This window comes from Chlorocebus sabaeus, chromosome 10, assembly GCF_047675955.1.
Source record: "Chlorocebus sabaeus isolate Y175 chromosome 10, mChlSab1.0.hap1, whole genome shotgun sequence".
Taxonomy (NCBI): domain Eukaryota; kingdom Metazoa; phylum Chordata; class Mammalia; order Primates; family Cercopithecidae; genus Chlorocebus; species Chlorocebus sabaeus.
In genome coordinates, this window is record NC_132913.1 from 74,826,304 (window position 1) to 74,844,817 (window position 18,514).

At 36.6% G+C, this 18,514-nt stretch overlaps 1 protein-coding gene across 4 annotated transcripts in view; it reads right to left on the reverse strand.

The window, feature by feature from the left end:
- Positions 1–18,514, reverse strand: part of TFPI (tissue factor pathway inhibitor) — a 100,719-nt gene that overhangs the window by 27,001 nt on the left and 55,204 nt on the right. For all 4 annotated transcript variants that reach the window (XM_073019866.1, XM_073019865.1, XM_007965581.3 and 1 more), the window contains one exon: positions 11,651–11,848. In XM_073019866.1, coding sequence (XP_072875967.1) covers positions 11,651–11,848 — 198 coding nt within the window. The remainder of the gene's footprint in view (positions 1–11,650; positions 11,849–18,514) is intronic.

An 18,514-nucleotide genomic window follows, 5' to 3' on the forward strand; every position in this document is an offset into this window, starting at 1 on the left:
ATGTCGTCTTTAGAATTCCTGTAATTGGGTATTTTAATAATAATTTCATCTTCATTATGGACCTATTTGTTATTTCTGCTTGTTTCATGTTTTTAATGGTTGCCTTAAAGATTAGAATGTACTAATCCATTATAGTCTAGTGTCAAGTAATATATGCCATTGTCACCTGTAGAAACCGCAGAACTTTACAACAATAATCTCATATTTTTCTCCTTCCTTCCTGTGTGCTTTAATTCTAAATCCTTTAATACTAATTGTACTGCTGCTCTACCAGGAATAAATTTCCCCAGATCATGTTGATTTGAAAAGCACTTATTTTAAGAAGTAGATTACTGATTGGCACTTTTTTTTTTCTCTTTCGGTTCTTTATTTTTTCTTTTTAAAAATTTCTTTCTTTTTTATTTTCATAGATTTAGGGGATAGAAGTACAATTTTGTTACATGGTTATATTGCATAGTGGTGATGTGGATTTTAGTGTAACCGTAACCCAAATAGTATCCATTGTACCCATTAGATAGTTTCTCATTCCCTAGTCCACTTTCATCCTCCTATTTTTCTGAGTGTCCATTGTCTATTTGCCTATTATTCTACTATGCCCACATGTACACACTATTTACTCCCCACTTATAAATTAGAACACGTGGTATTTGAATTTCTGTTTCTAGTTATTTCACTTAAGGTAATAGCCTCCAATTCCATCCATGCTGCTATAAAAGACGTGATTTTATTTTTAAGGGCTGAGTAGTATTCCATGGGGTATATGTATATATATATAAATATCACATTTTCTATACCCAATAATCTGCTAATAGACACTTATGTTGATTTTATATCTTTGCTATTGTAAATAATGCTGTGCTAAACATACAAGTACAGTTATCTTTTTGATATAATGATTTATTTGTTTTTGGGTAGATATCCAGTAGTGGGATTGCTGGAACAAAAGGTAGTTCTATTTTTTGGGTCTTTGGGAAATCTCTATACTGTTTTCCATAGAGGTTATACTAATTTACATTTCCAGCAACAATGTATAAGCATTCCCTTTTCTCCTAATCTTCAACATCTGTTATTTTTTGCCTTTTACTAATAGCCATTCTGACTGGTGTAATATGGTATCTCATTGTGGTTTTAATTTGCATTTGTCTGATGATTAGTGATTTTCAGCCTTTATTCGTATGTTTGTTGGCTGTGTAAATGCTTCTGTTGAAAAATATCTTTTTGTGCTCTTTGTCTATTTTTTCAATGGTTTGTTATTTTCTTGTTGAATTGTTTGAGTTACTTGTAGATTTCAGATATTAGTCTTTTGTTCAATACACAGTTTGCAAATATTTTTCTCATTCCTTAGGTTATCTGTTCACTCTGATATTTCTTTGTCTGTGCAGAATATTTTTAATTTAAGTTACTTGTGGTCAAGTTTAACTCTCATTTGTCAATTTTGGTTTCTCCTGCATTTGCTTTTGAGGATTTAGTCATAAATTCTTTGCCTAGGTCAATATGTAGGAGAGTTTTTCCCAGATTTTCCTCTAGAATTACTATAGTTTCAGGTCTTCCATTTTAGTCATCAATCCATTTTGAGTTAATTTTTGCATAAGGCAAGAGACATTGTTCCAGTTTTATTCTTCTGCATATGGCCATCCAATTTCCCAACACCATTTATTGAATAGAGTGCCCATTCATCACTGTGTGTTTTTGTTGACTTTGTCAAAGAACAGTTGACTGTAAATAAATGACAGCCAGGAGGGAGGCTGTACCCTGCAAAGCCACAGAGGCAGAGCTGCCCAAGACCATGGGAGCTCACCTCTTGCATCAGCATGACCTGGATGGGAGACATGGAGTCAAAGGAGGTCATTTTGGAGCTTTAAGATTGGACTGCCCCGCTGGATTTTGGACTTGCATGGGGCCTGTAGACTCTTTGTTTTGGCCAGTTTGTCCCATTTGGAACAGCTGTGTTTTACCCAATGCCTGTGCCCCCATTGTATCTAGGAAATAACTAACTTGCTTTTGATTTTACAAGCTCATAGGCAGAAGGCACTTGCCTTGTATCAGATGAGACATTGGACTGTGGACTTCTGAGTTAATGCTGAAATTAGTTAAGAATTTGGGGGACTATTGGGAAGGCATGATCAGTTTTGAAATGTGCAGGTGCATCGTGTAAGCTGTCAATGGATCTACCATTCTGTGGCCTAGAGGACAGTCACTTTCTTCTCACAGCTCCACTAGGCAGTGCCCCAGTAGGGAATCTGTGTAGGGGGTCTGACTCCACATTTCTCTTCTGCAGTGCTCTAGCAGAGGCTGTCCATGAGAGCCCCACCTAAGCAACAAACTTCTATCTGGGCATCCAGGCATTTCCATACATCTTCTGAAATCTAGATGTAGGTTCCCAAACCTCAATTCTTGACTTCTTCACACTCTCAGGCTCAATTCCATGTGGAAGTCGCCAAAGCTTGAGGCCTGCACCCTCTGAAGCTCTGGCCCTAGCTCTACATTGGCCCCTTTCAATCACAGCTGGAGTGGCTGAGACACAGGGCACCAAGTCGCTAGACTGCACACAGCACAAGGACCCTGGGCCCCGGTCCAGGAAACCACTTTTTCCTCATAAGCCTCCAGGCCTGTGATGGGAAGAGCTGGCACAAAGGTCTCACATGCCCTAGAGACATTTTTCCCATTGTCCTGGTGATTAACGTTCAGGTCCTTGTTACTTATCCAAATTTCTGCAGCTAGCTTGAATTTTTCCTCAGAGAATATAATTTTGTTTTTCCTTTTTTTTCTTTTTCTATCTTGTTTGTTTATTTATTTATTTATTTTATTATACTTTAAGTTCTAGGGTACGTGTGCACAACATGCTGGTTTGTTGCATATGTATATATGTGCCATATTGGTGTGCTGCACCCATTAACTCATCATTTACATTAGGTATATCTCCTAATGCTATCCCTCCCCACTCCCCCCACCCCATGACAGGCTCCGGTGTGTGTTGTTCCCCAACCTGTGTCTAAGTGTTCTTATTGTTCAATTCCCACCTATGAGTGAGAGCATGCGGTGTTTGTTTTTTTGTCCTTGTGAGAGTTTGCTGAGAATGATGGCTTCCAACTTCACCCATGTCCCTACAAAGTACATGAACTCATCCCTTTTTATGGCTGCATAGTATTCCATGGTGTATATGTGCCACATTTTCTTAATCCAGTCTATCACTGATGGACATTTGGGTTGGTTCCAAGTCTTTGCTATTGTGAATAGTGCTGCAATAAATATACATGTGCATGTGTCTTTATGGCAGCATGATTTATAATCCTTTGGGTTTATACCCAGTAATGGGATGACTGGGTCAAATGGTATTTCTAGTTCTAGATCCTTGAGGAATCGCCACACTGTCTTCCATAATGGTTGAACTAGTTTACAGTCCCACCAACAGTGTAAAAGTGTTCCTGTTTCTCCACATCCTCTCCAGCACCTGTTGTTTCCTGACTTTTTAATGATCGCCATTCTAACTGGTGTGAGATGGTATCTCATTGTGGATTTGATTTGCATTTCTCTGATGGCCAGTGATGATAAGCATTTTTTCATGTGCCTGTTGGCTGTATAAATGTCTTCTTTTGAGAAGTGTTTGTTCATATCCTTCGTGCACTTTTTGATGGGGTTGTTTGTTTTTTTTCCTTGTAAATTTGTTTGAGTTCTTTGTAGATTCTGGATATTAGCCCTTTGTCAGATGAGTAGATTGCAAAAAGTTTCTCCCATTCTGTAGGTTGCCTGTTCACTCTGATGGTTATTTCTTTTGCTGTGCAGAAGCTCTTTGGTTTAATTAGATCCCATTTGTCTATTTTGGCTTTTGTTGCCATTGCTTTTGGTGTTTTAGACATGAAGTCCGTGCCCATGCCTGTGTCCCAATGGTATTGCCTAGGTTTTCTTCTAGGGTTTTTATGGTTTTAGGTCTAGCATTTAAGTCTTCAATCCCTCTTGAATTAATTTTTGTATAAGGTATAAGGAAGAGATCCAGTTTCAGCTTCCTACATATGGCTAGCCAGTTTTCCCAGCACCATTTATTAAATAGGGAATCCTTTCCCCATTTCTTGTTTTTGTCAGGTTTGTCAAAGATCAGATGGTTGTAGATGTGTGGTATTGTTTCTGAGGACTCTGTTCTGTTCCATTGGTCTATATCTCTGTTTTGGTACCGGTACCATGCTGTTTTGGTTACTGTAGCCTTGTAGTAAGTTTGAAATCAGATAGCATGTTGCCTCCAGCTTTGTTCTTTTGGCTTAGGATTGTCTTGGCAATGTGGGCTCTTTTTTGGTTCCATATGAACTTTAAAGTAGTTTTTTCCAATTCTGTGAAGAAAGCCATTAGTAGCTTGATGGGGATGGCATTGAATCTATAAATTACGTTGTGCAGTATGACCATTTTCCCAATATTGATTCTTCCTATCCATGAGCATGGACAGATCTTCCATTTGTTTGTGTTCTTTTTTATTTCGTTGATCTGTGATTTGTAGTTCTCCTTGAGGAGGTCCTTCACATCCCTTTAAGTTGGATTCCTAGGTATTTTATTTTCTTTGAAGCAACTGTGAATGGGAGTTCACTCGTGATTTGGCTCTCTGTTTATCTGTTACTGGTGTATAAGAATGCTTGTGATTTTTGCACATTGATTTTGTATCCTGAGACTTTGCTGAAATTGCTTATCAGCTTAAGGAGATTTGGGGCTGAGATGATGGGGTTTTCCAGATATACAATCATGTCATCTGCAAACAGGGACAATTTGACTTCCTCTTTTCCTAATTGAATACCCTTTATTTCTTTCTCTTGCCTGATTGTCCTGGCCAGAACTTCCAACATTGTGGTGAATAGAAGTGGTGAGAGTGGGCATCCCTTTCTTGTGGCAGTTTTCAAAGGGAATCCTTCCAGTTTTTGCCCATTCAGTACGTTATTGGCTGTGGGTTTGTCATAAATAGCTCTTATTATTTTGAAACATGTCCCATCAATACCTAATTTATTGAGTTTTTAGCATGAAGGTCTGTTGAATTTTGTCAAAGGCTTTTCTGCATCTATTGAGATAATCATGTGGTTTTTGTCTTTGGTTCTGTTTATATGCTGGATTACGTTTATTGATTTGTATATGTTGAACCAGCCTTGCATCCCAGGGATGAAGCCCACTTGATCACAGTGGGTAAGCTTTTTGATGTGCTGCTGGATCTGGTTTGCCAGGATTTTATTGAGGATTTTTGCATCAATGTTCATCAGGGATATTGGTCTAAAATTATCTTTTTTTGTTGTGTCTCTGCCAGGCTTTGGTATCAGGATGATGCTGGCCTCATAAAATGAGTTAGGGAGGATTCCCTCTTTTTCTATTGATTGGAATAGTTTCAGGAGGAATGGTACCATCTCCTCCTGGTACCTCTGGTAGAATTCGGCTGTGAATTTGTCTGGTCTTGTACTTTTTTTGGTTGGTAGGCTCTTAATTATTGCCTCAATTTCAAAGTCTGTTATTGGTCTATACAGGGATTCAACTTCTTCCTGGTTTGGTCTTGGGTGGGTGTAAGTGTCCCGGAATTTATCCATTTCTTCTAGATTTTCTAGTTTGTTTGCGTAGGGGTGTCTATAGTATTCTCTGACGGTAGTTTGTATTTCTGTGGGATCAGTGGTGATGTCCCCTTTATCATTTTGTATTGCATCTATTTTCTTCTCTCTTTTTTTCTTTATTAGTCTTGCTAACAGTCTATCAATTTTGTTGATCTTTTCAAAAAACCAGCTCATGGATTCATTGATTTTTTGCAAGGTTTTTTGTGTCTCTATCTCCTTCAGTTCTGCTCTGATCTTAGTTATTTCTTGCCTCCTGCTAGCTTTTGAATGTGTTTGCTCTTGCTTCTCTATTTATTTTAATTGTGATAATAGGGTGTCAATTTTAGATCTTTCCTGCTTTCTCTTGTTGGCATTTAGTGCTATAAATTTCCCTCCACACACTGCTTTAAATGTGTCCCAGAGATTCTGGGATGTTGTGTCTTTGTTCTCATTGGTTTCGAAGAACATCTTTATTTCTGCCTTAATTTAGTTATGTACCCAGTAGTCATTTAGGAGCAGGTTGTTCAGTTTCCATGTAGTTGTGTGGTTTTGAGTGAGTTTCTTAATCCTGAGTTCTAGTTTGATTGTACTGTGATATGAGAGATAGTTTGTTATAATTTCTGTTCTTTTACATTTGCTGAGGAGTGCTTTACTTCCAACTATGTGGTCAATTTTGGAATAAGTGCTATGTGGTGCTGAGAAGAATGCATATTCTGTTGATTTGGGGTGGAGAGTTCTGTAGATGTCTATTAGGTCCACTTGGTGGAGAGCTGAGTTCAATTCCTGGATATCCTTTTTAACCTTCTGTCTCATTGATCTGTCTAATGTTGACAGTGGGGTGTTAAAGTCTCCCATTATTATTGTCTGGGAGTCTAAGTCTCTTTTTTGGGTCTCTCGGTACTTGCTTTATGAATCTGGGTGCTCCTGTATTGGGTGCATATATATTCAGGATAGTTAGCTCTTCTTGTTGAATTGATCCCTTTACCATTATTAATGGCCTTCTTTGTCTCTTTTGATCTTTGTTGGTTTAAAGTCTGTTTTATCAGAGACTAGGATTGCAACCCCTGCCTTTTTTTGTTTTCCATTTGATTGATAGATCTTCCTCCATCCCTTTATTTTGAGCCTATGTGTGTCTCTGTATGTGTGATGGGTCTCCTGAATACAGCACACTGATGGGTCTTGACTCTTTATCCAATTTGCCAGTCTGTGTCTTTTAGTTGGAGCATTTAGCCCATTTACATTTAAGGTTAATATTGTTATGGGTGAATTTGATCCTGTCATTATGATGTTAGCTCGTTATTTTGCTCATTAGTTCATGCAGTTTCTTCCTAGCATCAATGGTCTTCACAATTTAGCATGTTTTTGCAGTGGCTGGTACTGGTTGTTCCTTTCCATGTTTTGGGCTTTCTTCAGGAGCTCTTGTAGGGCAGGCCTGGTGGTGACAAAATCTCTAAGCATTTGCTTATCTGTAAAGGATTTTATTTCTCCTTCACTTATGAATCTTAGTTTGGCTGGATATGAAATTCTGGGTTGAAAATTCTTTTCTTTAAGAATGTCGAATATTGCCCCCACTCTTTTCTGGCTTGTAGAGTTTCTGCTGAGAGATTCGCTGTTAGTCTGTTGGGCTTCCCTTTGTGGGTAACCCAACCTTTCTCTCTGGCTGCCCTTAACATTTTTTCCTTCATTTCAACTTTGGTGAATCTGACAATTATGTGTGTCGGAGTTGCTCTTCTTGCGGAGTATCTTTGTGGTGTTCTCTGTATTTCCTGAATTGGAATGTTGGCCTCCCTGCTAGGTTGGGGAAGTTCTCCTGGATAATATCCTGCAGAGTGTTTTCCAACTTGGTTCCATTCTCCCTGTCACTTTCAGGTACACCAATCAGACATAGAGTTGGTCTTTTCACATAGTCCCATATCTCTTGGAGGCTTTCTTTGTTTCCTTTTACTCTTTTTTCTCTAAACTTCTCTTCTCGCTTCATTTCATTCATTTGATCTTCAATCACTGATACCCTTTCTTCCAGATGATCGAATCGGTTACTGAAGCTTGTGCATTTGTCATGTAGTTCTCGTGCCATGGTTTTCAGCTCCATCAGGTCATTTAAGGACTTCTCTACAATTGTTATTCTAGCGAGCCATTTGTGTAATCTTTTTTCAAGGTTTTTAGCTTCTTTGCGATGGGTTCGAACTTCCTTCTTTAGCTCGGAGATGTTTGATCATCTGAAGCCTTCTTCTCTCAACTTGTCAAAGTCATTCTCCATCCAGCTTTTTTCCATTGCTTGCAAGGAACTGCATTCCTTTGGAGGGGGAGAGGTGTTCCTGTTTTTAGAATTTTCAACTTTTCTGCTCTGCTTTTTTCCCCATGTTTGTGGTTTTATCTACCTTTGGTCTTTGATGTTGGTGACCTACAGATGGGGTTTTGGTGTGGATCTCCTTTCTGTTTTTTATTTTTCCTTCTAACAGTCAGGACCCTCAGCTGCAGGTCTGTTGGAGTTTGCTGGAGGTCCACTCCAGACCCTGTTTGCCTGGGTATCAGCAGCAGAGGCTGCAGAACAGCGAATATTGCTGAAGAGCAAATTTGCCGCCTGATCATTCCTCTGGAAGCTTCATCTCAGAGAGGTACCTGGCCGTGTGAGGTGTGAGTCTGCCCCTACTGGGGGGTGCCTCCCAGTTAGGCTACTCGTCGGTGAGGGACCCACTTGAGGAGGCAGTCTGTTCGTTCTCAGATCTCAAACTGTGTGCTGGGAGAACCACTACTCTCTTCAAAGCTGTCAGACAGGGACATTTCGAGAATGTAATTTCCTTTTCACTTGCATTGTCAAGCTGCAAATTTCCCACACTTTTATTTTCTGTTTCCTTTTTGAAACTGAATGCCTTTAACAGCACCCAAGTCCCCTCTTGAATGTTTTGGTGCTTAGAAATTTCTTCTGTCAAATACTCTACATCGTTTCTTCAAGTTCAACGTTCCACAAATCTCTAGGGCAGGGGCAAAATGCTGCCAGTCTCCTTGCTAAAACGTGAGAGTCAGCTTTGCTCCAGTTCCCAACAAGTTCCTCATCTCTATCTGAGACCACCTCAGGCTGAACCTTATCATTCATATCACTCTCAGCGTTTTTGTCAAAGCCTTTCAATAAGTCTCTCGGAAGTTCGGATCTTTCCCACATTTTCCTGTCTTCTTCTGAGCCCTGCAAACTGTTCCAACCTCTGCCTGTTACCCAGTTCCAAAGTCACTTCCACATTTTCAGGTATCTTTTCAGCAACACCCCGTTCTACTGGTACCAACTTACTGTGAGCAAGTCACATCTTACACAGATAGCGGCAGACAAAGAGAGAGCTTACGCAGAGACTCCTGTTTGTTAAAACCATAAGATCATGTGAGGCCCATTCAGTACCATGAGAATAGCATGGGAAAGACCACCTGCCCCCCGCCCTGTCCCCCATGATTCAATCATTTCCCAGCAGTCTGTCTCACAACACATGGGAATTATGGGAGCTACAAGATGATATTTGGGTAGGGATACAGAGCGAAACCATATAACACACATTGTTAGAAAACCACAACCACTTCCACTTTCTAATCTCTAATAGCCATCTCCTCTCTTCAGAGAGACCACCATGCTGTACTTGGGTTTCCTTCCTATAATGGCGGTTTTGAATGCCTTCACACAGGAAGCAGGGGAGATTGCAGGGCTCATCATACGTATTTACCTTCTCCCAGAGGTCACAATCCTACACTGCCTTTTGTTCAATGTTTGCAAACAGTAGTTTTTTACATTTTGTCCAGTTTTATAGTTCTTTATGTTGGGAGAGAAAGTCTTGTTCTATTTGTCCATCATGGCTGCAGATTAAATTATCTTCCTAGGTGCGTTTTTAAAAGTCTAGCCATATTTTTTCTATATACCAGCTATATCCTTATCAGTAGTCTGCTGTATAAAACAGTCAGACATTCATACTATAATGGCAAGTGACTTTTTTTTCATAGAGTCTTTCTTTGTTGCACAGCTGGAGTGCAGTGGCACAATCTCAGCTCACTGCAGCATCCACCTCCTGGTTTCAAACAATTCTCCTGTCTCAGCCTCCTGAGTAGCTGGGACTACAGGCACATGCAACCATGCCCAGCCAATGTTTGTATTTTTAGTAGAGATGGAGTTTCACCATATTGGTCAGGCTGGTCTAAAACTCCTGACCTTAGGTAATCCACCCGCCTCGGCCTCCCAGAGTGCTTGGATTACAGGTGTGAGCCACTGCACCCAGCCTCAAGTGACTTTTGATAGATAATGAGGAGATGGGGTAAGAGAGTTACATTTACATGCTAGCCAGAAATTATATTTTAAATGATGATAAGCAAGGCTATCACTGGTGAGCAAAATGATTACATTGACTAACCTTTAAAGAAAAGAGTAACTTTTGCACAGTGATAAACTGTAAGAGTTGAACTATACACATATATAAAAAGAACAGGTATATATTTCAAAGAAGAGGCCAGATGATGAAAATACATTGCCTGCTAAATGGAAGAGTGGGGATTAAAAAGAATGAGGCAACCAGGCTTCTAGCCAAGGTACTGACAACTAAGAATGATTCTCAACTCAACACAAAAGGATACTTGGCCCAATATGTATGGAAGAAAATGGGGTATAGAAATCTGTGATGAATGGAAAAAGACCAAGCAATCACAAAAACCAAAGGCACCACTGAGGACCACTGAGCTGCCTAAACTGTGTTAGTAACATTCCTAGGGTGTCTATGGAGAGGAAACAGAAATCAGTGCTGTGAGGTTAAGGAAATATATTCACATCTATTCTCTTCTTTTAGCTCTGGAGCATACAAAAAAACATCTTACAGAGTCACAGAGGAAAGAAGTTCACTCTTTTCACCACAATGAGGTATTCTCACAGGCCAAGAGCACCATGATGCCAAGGCTGTTTAGTAAAAGGTATTTAGAAAGCAGTAACAGAGTGCGAATGCAGAGCTGCCTGATTTGCAAAAAACAAGACATCTAGTATTACTAACCAGAAATATCATTTCTGTATCACCTCAACTGTCCATCCGGCTCTCTGAACATGCTATGGTAGAATATTGTGCTAGAAACTAGGGAAATAAAAGCAACTCAGCTTATTCTATCCCTTGAGTAACTTACAATTTGGAAGAATAACCTGAGATTTTAAAAAAATTCAAAATTTTTGTCAGTAATTATTTGTAATTTATCTTAGTGAGACGATACAAAATCACATACAATAAGATAATTAGCAAAATTTGCAAAAAAAGTTAAATTTTAGTAGGATTAATGTAGAATAAAAGTTATAATATGATATCCTTTTGAAATTTGTAACTTAGTAATATTAATATAAAACATTGGGTTTAGTAAAGTCCACAAGGGTCATCAGGGATGATTTTTCTTTTTTATGGTATTCTATTTTTATTTCCCGTAGTATTTCAAGGTTCCAATAATTAAAAAAAAACCTTAAATTTCATATATAGTTGTACTATTTTATGCAGCTTAGCATTTTCTAATAAGAGCCATAGAGCTTCAGTTTCCAGATTCATCATCTTGAGAGAAGATAGAGATGAGACCATTGTGTTAACAAAGGAAAGACTAAGTCAATGTGACTAACAGTTTTTCTTCTGCCAACTGAGATTACAAGTCTGGGAGACTGAATTACACCCACTTTATTTCAAAAATACGTCACAATTCTGTGAACATGAGTTGAGGATTTTTTCTTCTGTCTTTATTATGGAGAAGAGTATAAGACAATAAATGAGGCCTCATATATTTGGTAATTCACTGATATGAAAAAATGAAAAATGATAGTTGAATGTGCAAGCTGACCTTATCTAAAATTTGATAATTTGTTTTAAAATGTCTCTGAGGCATATGGATAGTTTCTGGTACCTATAAATATGGGTATTTCACGGAACAATTCAGAATTATCATTTTCCTTAAATGTTTTTAGACTTCCCTGAAAGTCTAAAAATGTGGAAATAAAAGATTCCCTGGAAATATTAAAATAGCATGAAATTACTTTTCTCCCTAAATTATCAAATCCATAATTAGACTCAATAGCCCTAAAGGGTCTTGAGTAATAAGGGTTCCCAGAAACCTACCTCTTGTACACACTTTTTTGCACTCTTCCATACTTTCAAATCGATTCTGATTTCCTCCACATCCCCCATATATAAATTCTTCACACTGTCGAGTGAAAATATTGAAGAAAAATCTCTTCATGATTGCTTTACATGGGCCATCATCTGGCTTGAATGCACAAAATGAATGCATGATTTTCAGTGGTGGCAACTCAGTATCTATAAGGTAAAAATAAAAGATATAATATGTAATCTCCATCAACACTATAATAATATTCTTTATTTCCTTTTTAATATATCCTGATTTTAAGGAAAAGTGCAATAAAACATGCTGATAAGAAAGTTACCAAAATTGTAGATAAAGTTAATAAATTCACCAAATGAGACACAACTTCTAGACTCTTGTTAGAGAGGTATTGCTTAAATCATACCAACCGAACTGGGAGGGAATTGAGTAGTAGTTGTAAGGCAACTTCATTCGAGTGGATGTGCCCCCAATAGACCTCTTCTTTTAACTCAGCTAGTGGACAGTTCTTTGAATTTCTCTCCTTAACCTACACTTGTGTCACTTTTTACACATAAAACAACTCTTTAAAAGCAACAGCATATTCACATTCACATATATAGATACACACACACACACACACACACACGTATATAACACTATATTAAATCATTCCCTAATTATGAAAATGTATGTGTTTGATGTTATGAAAAATATACTTCATGGTGCTTTTTAACTTACCATACCATCCTTGGGTTTTAATAATGCTGAAATAATGTAAATAATGCTATGTTTTAAATAGAATGAGGCAATTCTTTTGACTTCAAATTATATATTTTTTCTTTAAATACTTAGCTACTAATTTTCATAACAGAATTTTCTATCCTGGAAATGGGCATACAAATAGAGGAAACTCAACTAGATTTTTTAAACATTTTACTTTTTTTAAGTCCAATAAAATTAATAGGAGCCTAATATTAAATAAGTTCTATTTGTTTACCAGTAAAGATAGACACTGAAAATTGTGGGTGGTGCAACCAAAAGAATAATGACAAAATGCCATATAATACTTCTTGAATATTTTCTGCCTATTGAGTCTATGTATTTTCTATGTCTTTGGCAATTGATTATTAATCTCTTATGGGGAATATTGAAACCAATAAATGACCTAAACCAATTTTTCCTCTAGGGGGCAGCAATATTATATTAAATTAAACAGATGAGTATAAATATCTTGAAAAAAAGTGTTTTAATGCATTCTAAAATAGTTTACTTTGAACAACAACAAAAAAATGAATGGATGAGACTTTAATATTTTCACATAAAATATTTTTAAGGCATAAAATACAGGATAAGTTTTTGGAGTATGATTGTCTCAAAAGAAATCTGTTTTAAATTTCCTGTAATTTCAAAATGTGAATTTTTTGAAAGAGAAAGTATGCATATAATAAAAGTTAAATTAGATAATTTTATTACTCGCATTCCACCCATAATATATTATTATTCTAATCATCAGTTTTGAATTCATAGCAAGTATTAGTTTTATTTTAGTAATGATAAAACTCTTTGTAACAAAATGATTGAAATGATATTGTTAATTTTTTATATGAGTCATAAAATTGTAGGTAGTATTTACAATCTTGGAAGGGTTAAAAATACAGTTTTCTATACGCAAGTTGGCATTTTCATGCTGTTTGATTCACGTGACACTAATTATTTTTGAACATGTAAATTTTATCTCAACTACTAACACTGCTTTCAATTTTTAAAAATTCTAGCTAAATTTACATAATATCATCTCATTACTTTGATCTATTTGGTAAGTTAATTGATTTTTTTTTTCAATTGAAATAAATTGAGCTGACAGAACTGATAGAAGAGTGTGTTTTTCAGGTCCAGAATTTGTTAAGTTAGAATAATATATGACAGATAACTATTATGAAAGAGGGGTAGTTTCAGCACCAAACACAGTCATAAAATAGCTAATTAGCAAGTAAGAATGTTGATCAAACCTTTAACTAAAGTTGAGTTTTATGCACATATGTATTTGTGTGTCTTCAAATTTCTCTGAAGTTATTTTCAATTGACGAAATGTAATGTTTGTGTTTACCGACATGATTTTGAAAATAATTTTAAACCAATAACAGTGTCACTAAATCCAATAAATATCTATAGTCTATATATAAATAATTTTATCAAAGTGAGTTAAGAAATATTGGTGAACATTGAAAAGTTTAAATGTCATTTCTTTTTTTTTTCAAATCCTTTATCTAACATTTTATGTTGATGAATTTATCTAAAATATGATAATTTGCTTTAGAAGGTCTCTCAGGCATATAGAAAGTTTCTGGTACCTATAAATATGAGTAAATTTCTCCATTTTTCTTATATTAGATACACAAGTACTTTTTAAATAGAAATTCATAACATAAATATAATTGAGGATTGTTAAAAATACTTCCTAAAAATAGAAAAATGTGTCAACCAAAATGACTTGTTAAAACATATTTTCTCTATCACTGAAGTTATAATTGTCAGTTTAAATTTAAAAATCATTGAATGTTTTTTTCTGAGTGGTACATTTATGAATAATTGTAAATACAGTTTATATTTGTTTGTCTTTACTTAAGGATTTTAGAATGCCGAGCTGACATTTTGAGTTGTTATGAGAAACCGGAAAAGTTGGTGTGAAGACCCTAAGTGGTGCATCTGACTTACAGCAGGCCCACAACAAGTATCATCGAATTTCGTATCATGAGTTTCTGAACTCTAGACATGTTTGTTTTGAAACCAATAAAAAAGTGACCGATTGGTTCTTCAAATATTGGACCCCAGAATTCACATAATTTTAATTAACAAAGCAGGAATAAAAAATTCTGGCATTTTAAATTTTACAGCTGTATACCATTATCTCGAATTGCTGTAGAAATTCTCATATAATGTGATGTTATTCAGTCTCAAGTTAACATTACTTTAGAACTTTGTTATTGAGGCAGTGTTTCAGATAGAAAACTTGAATAAAAATCTGTATCTGCAAAACACAGGGAACTTTACCTAATACCTGAGTTGCCATGTACATTCAGAAGTCATTTTTTTATAAATCAATAATTTTTATCAGATACTATTTGGTGATTTCTCTACTTTTTATTCTTAGTATATTTGATAGGGTTTATCATCAAGCTAAATCTTTTTTCCATTTTCTGCATTAAAAATACAGTCACCCTAAGTTCAATCTGCTATTTAGTAATTTCGCCAGCAGGTGGTGGCAGTGCACCACAAAGGCAAAAGCTGATAAACTAGTCGTAGTAGTACCTAGCAATAATAGCTAATGTTGCTCACTGAGTAATCACAATACTCTTGACGTTTTTGTAATTGTACCCTTGAATGATCATAACCACCTACTGAGTTAGGCATTATTATCGTCATTTTATAAATTATAAAATATCATTGCAGAAATTAAGTAAATGACTGAAATTCACACCATAAATGACGGGTTTAAAATTGATCCTCATATGGTTTTACAACAGCTATCTCACACATTCTTAATAACTGCACGATATTGTCACACATATGTGACTGAGATTCCTAAACTAGCATTTGGATCAAGCATACAGTTTTAATTATATAATTTCCACTCAATTAACAACCTTTATTTTCAAACATTCACCTTTATGAAACTAAAAATGGTTTCAATAATAGAAGTAGGTGATAATTTTATAGAAATTTTCTAGAAGTAACACTAAATATTAACTTTTATGAATTATATTTTGTTAATTACTTGGTGATTATTTGTCTTTATTCACACTTTAATGTATTTCTTATAGAAATCCTGTGTTAGAATATTCTTTGTGCAGTGATCTTGCAGCCCACACCTAAGCACAGCATCCCTGGATTCAAGCAATGGCCAGGTGTGCTGTGTGACCCACAGTGCCATGCCACTCCACCCAAAAGGGATGGAAATCTGCCTTGATCTTCATTTCTTATTTTGAAAAAACCCTTCTGAATGTGAATAATTGTGTATTGGCCATGTGTCAGGCATTGTACTGTCACTACAGATATGACAGTAAATTACATGACAGCAGCCCCTCGTTCATGGAGCACAAAGACACTAAGGACTTACGCAAATATTCAGAAAGTCCTGGGTGTTGTGCGAGTGAACAGTAGGATACCTAAATTAGCCTGAAGGGGTCAGCGATAACTTTCCTGAGACTTGAAATTGAGACTTGAGGGAAATATTCACAGAGGTAATCATTAACTTCCAGCAGTCATGAGAAAGCAAAACACACACAGGGCAATGTAAAAGGAATTTAATCTGATCCAGCCATATAAATAGAATTATGGTTTACATGAAATCATTCGCATTCGATGTCGTGAATTTTATGTCTCGTAGTCTAAAGGTTGCCTTCCCCTCCCCGCCCCCTGCCCCACGTCCTGGGATGTTGGATAGAGGGCTTACTATAGTATTTGCTGCCTGAAAAGATGTCATGCCCTTGACTGTAAGAATACTCATCCTCTTGGAACTTGTTTGCGAATCTAGGGCTTTCAGGTAACTTACCATCTAAGAATCTACATGCTGCTTGCCTCTAATTAAAGAATTTGACTTTTTTTTTTTTTTTTTTTTTTTTTCTGGCAGGCAAGAACAAACATGTACACTTTACCTTCTCCGTGTCAGAAAATGTGCCAGACGCTTTTTTACTTTTTACATAAAAACGATAGGAAATCAGTTATTTAAATTACTCATTTACAGCTTAGGACACTGGGAGTCAGAAAGTTTAAATAACTTATTCAGTCTCACAAAGGTACTAGGTGGCAAACTGCACCTGCAAACTCAGGTCTGTCTGATTCTAAATCCTAGAAAAGATACTTGCCTTTCACTAAATGTTCACTCTTAATTTTCTCTCTTCTCGCCCAATGGAATTGTTTTAAAAAGCTTATCACCACTATTTTTGTTATCATTTTTGTCTTATCTAGAAGTTAATTATAGATTATCCTCCCTGTTGATTGGACTGATAAAAAATCACCTACTATTTACTTGTGAGAGAAGCAATAAAATTTGATGCATTTTTCTATTAATGATGAGTACCTTATTTCAATTAAATAATATACTTCTATAAAATGATGTTATGACCTTAGCATCATGGGATAAATTGTATCTCCAAAATAGAATTTTTTAGATGTGAGATTGGGTTATTTTAAAAATTTATTTTAAACAAAAACAAAACAAAACTAGATAAAACTGCAACTAGCTGGTGAAGAGGTCTTTAAGTCTAGCTTAAATATCAAAATTATTTGTTATCCACCTAGGTTTGGAAGCTACCTTATAGTAATTTTAAATTCTGGCTTAATTACTGATGACTTAATTCTGGATTATTGATTGACTATGGCAGCAGCCGCAACAATTTCAGGAACTTCCTGGTTATCCAATATTCATTTTCTCAGTCCAGTTGAGGAGAATTGGACTGGGACAATACAGGGAACACTTGGATCGATTTGCTTCTCACTTCCCACAAGTGAGATTGCCTGTTTTTTTCCCTGTTAGGACTTATTTTATCCTCCACCTTCCTTGTTTCTGTAACCTCCGGAATGTTCGATTTTTAACCCACCAACTTTTGAGGAAAAAGCTGAATGAGGAATTGAAACTCATAATGTCTAAATTCCTATTTTCAAAAAGGCACATGAGGGTTTTTACTAAGTAATGTTTCATCTCTAGGAATTTTTCTTTTTTTTTTTTTGAGACGGAGTCTTGCTCTGTCGCCCAGGCTGGAGTGCAGTGGCGCGATCTCGGCTCACTACAAGCTCCGCCTCCTCCGGGTTCACGCCATTCTCCTGCCTCAGCCTCCCCAGCAGCTGGGACCACAGGTGCCCGCCACCACGCCTGGCTAATTTTTTTGTATTTTCAGTAGAGACGAGGTTTCACCGTGTTCTCCAGGATGGTCTCGATCTCCTGACCTCGTGATCCGTCCACCTCGGCCTCGTAAAGTACCGGGTTACAGGCGTGAGTCACCGCGTCCGGCCTCTAGGAAATTTTTATAACATGAATTCCCTTTGCAGAGCCCTCAGAAAACCAAGCCTGAATGAAACTCCTTCCTTTTCCCGTCAACAGCAGCACTCTCCATGCTTCTGTCACTTTGTTTACTACATTATACGGAAATAAACTGTCCACCGTTCAGACTCCCCTAGGAAGCAGCGAGATTCTTGAGCACCTCATCTCAGCCATACCTGTTTCTCTAGCACCTTCCTCAGTTTCAGGCCCAGAAGATGTCTTTATTCACACTTTATTAAGGTACACTGAACCCGGTCATTTTAAAGAGCTATTAGAGGTATCAAATAAGAATACATTTATGGAAATCTTTTTTACATCTTAAACCACTATACAAAAATAAGCTATCATTTTGTTTAATATTCTCTCATTAATACCAATGCTTGAGATTTCTGTCAACAGTTACTAATTTACCACAAAATGTTACTTTAATAAAGGTATATATCCACAGTAACCATCACCATACAGTCTTCTCCATGCTCTATTTTTTTATTTTGAATATTCTCATTTTTAGACACAGAATTTTATGGGATTACATCTAACTTATATTACTAGATCCTTTGGTGTCCTGGTTGACTAGATTTTTATATTAGTCTTGACTGGGAAGTTTTTATTTTGGAAATATGGGGAAGAAAGAGAATAGCTGAACACTCAGATGTCTGAAGTTCCCTTTCCTCCTCACACTTTTCCTAGCCAAAGGGTAGCATCAAATGTCATAGGGAGTTGTTTTTACAACATTTTGCTCCTTGCAATAGCCCAGAGCTACTCCAGTGTTTAATATTGTGTGCTGAAAAAAAGAGAGAAGTCTTTCAGCTAAAGTTACTTGGTTTTGGACTGTTTA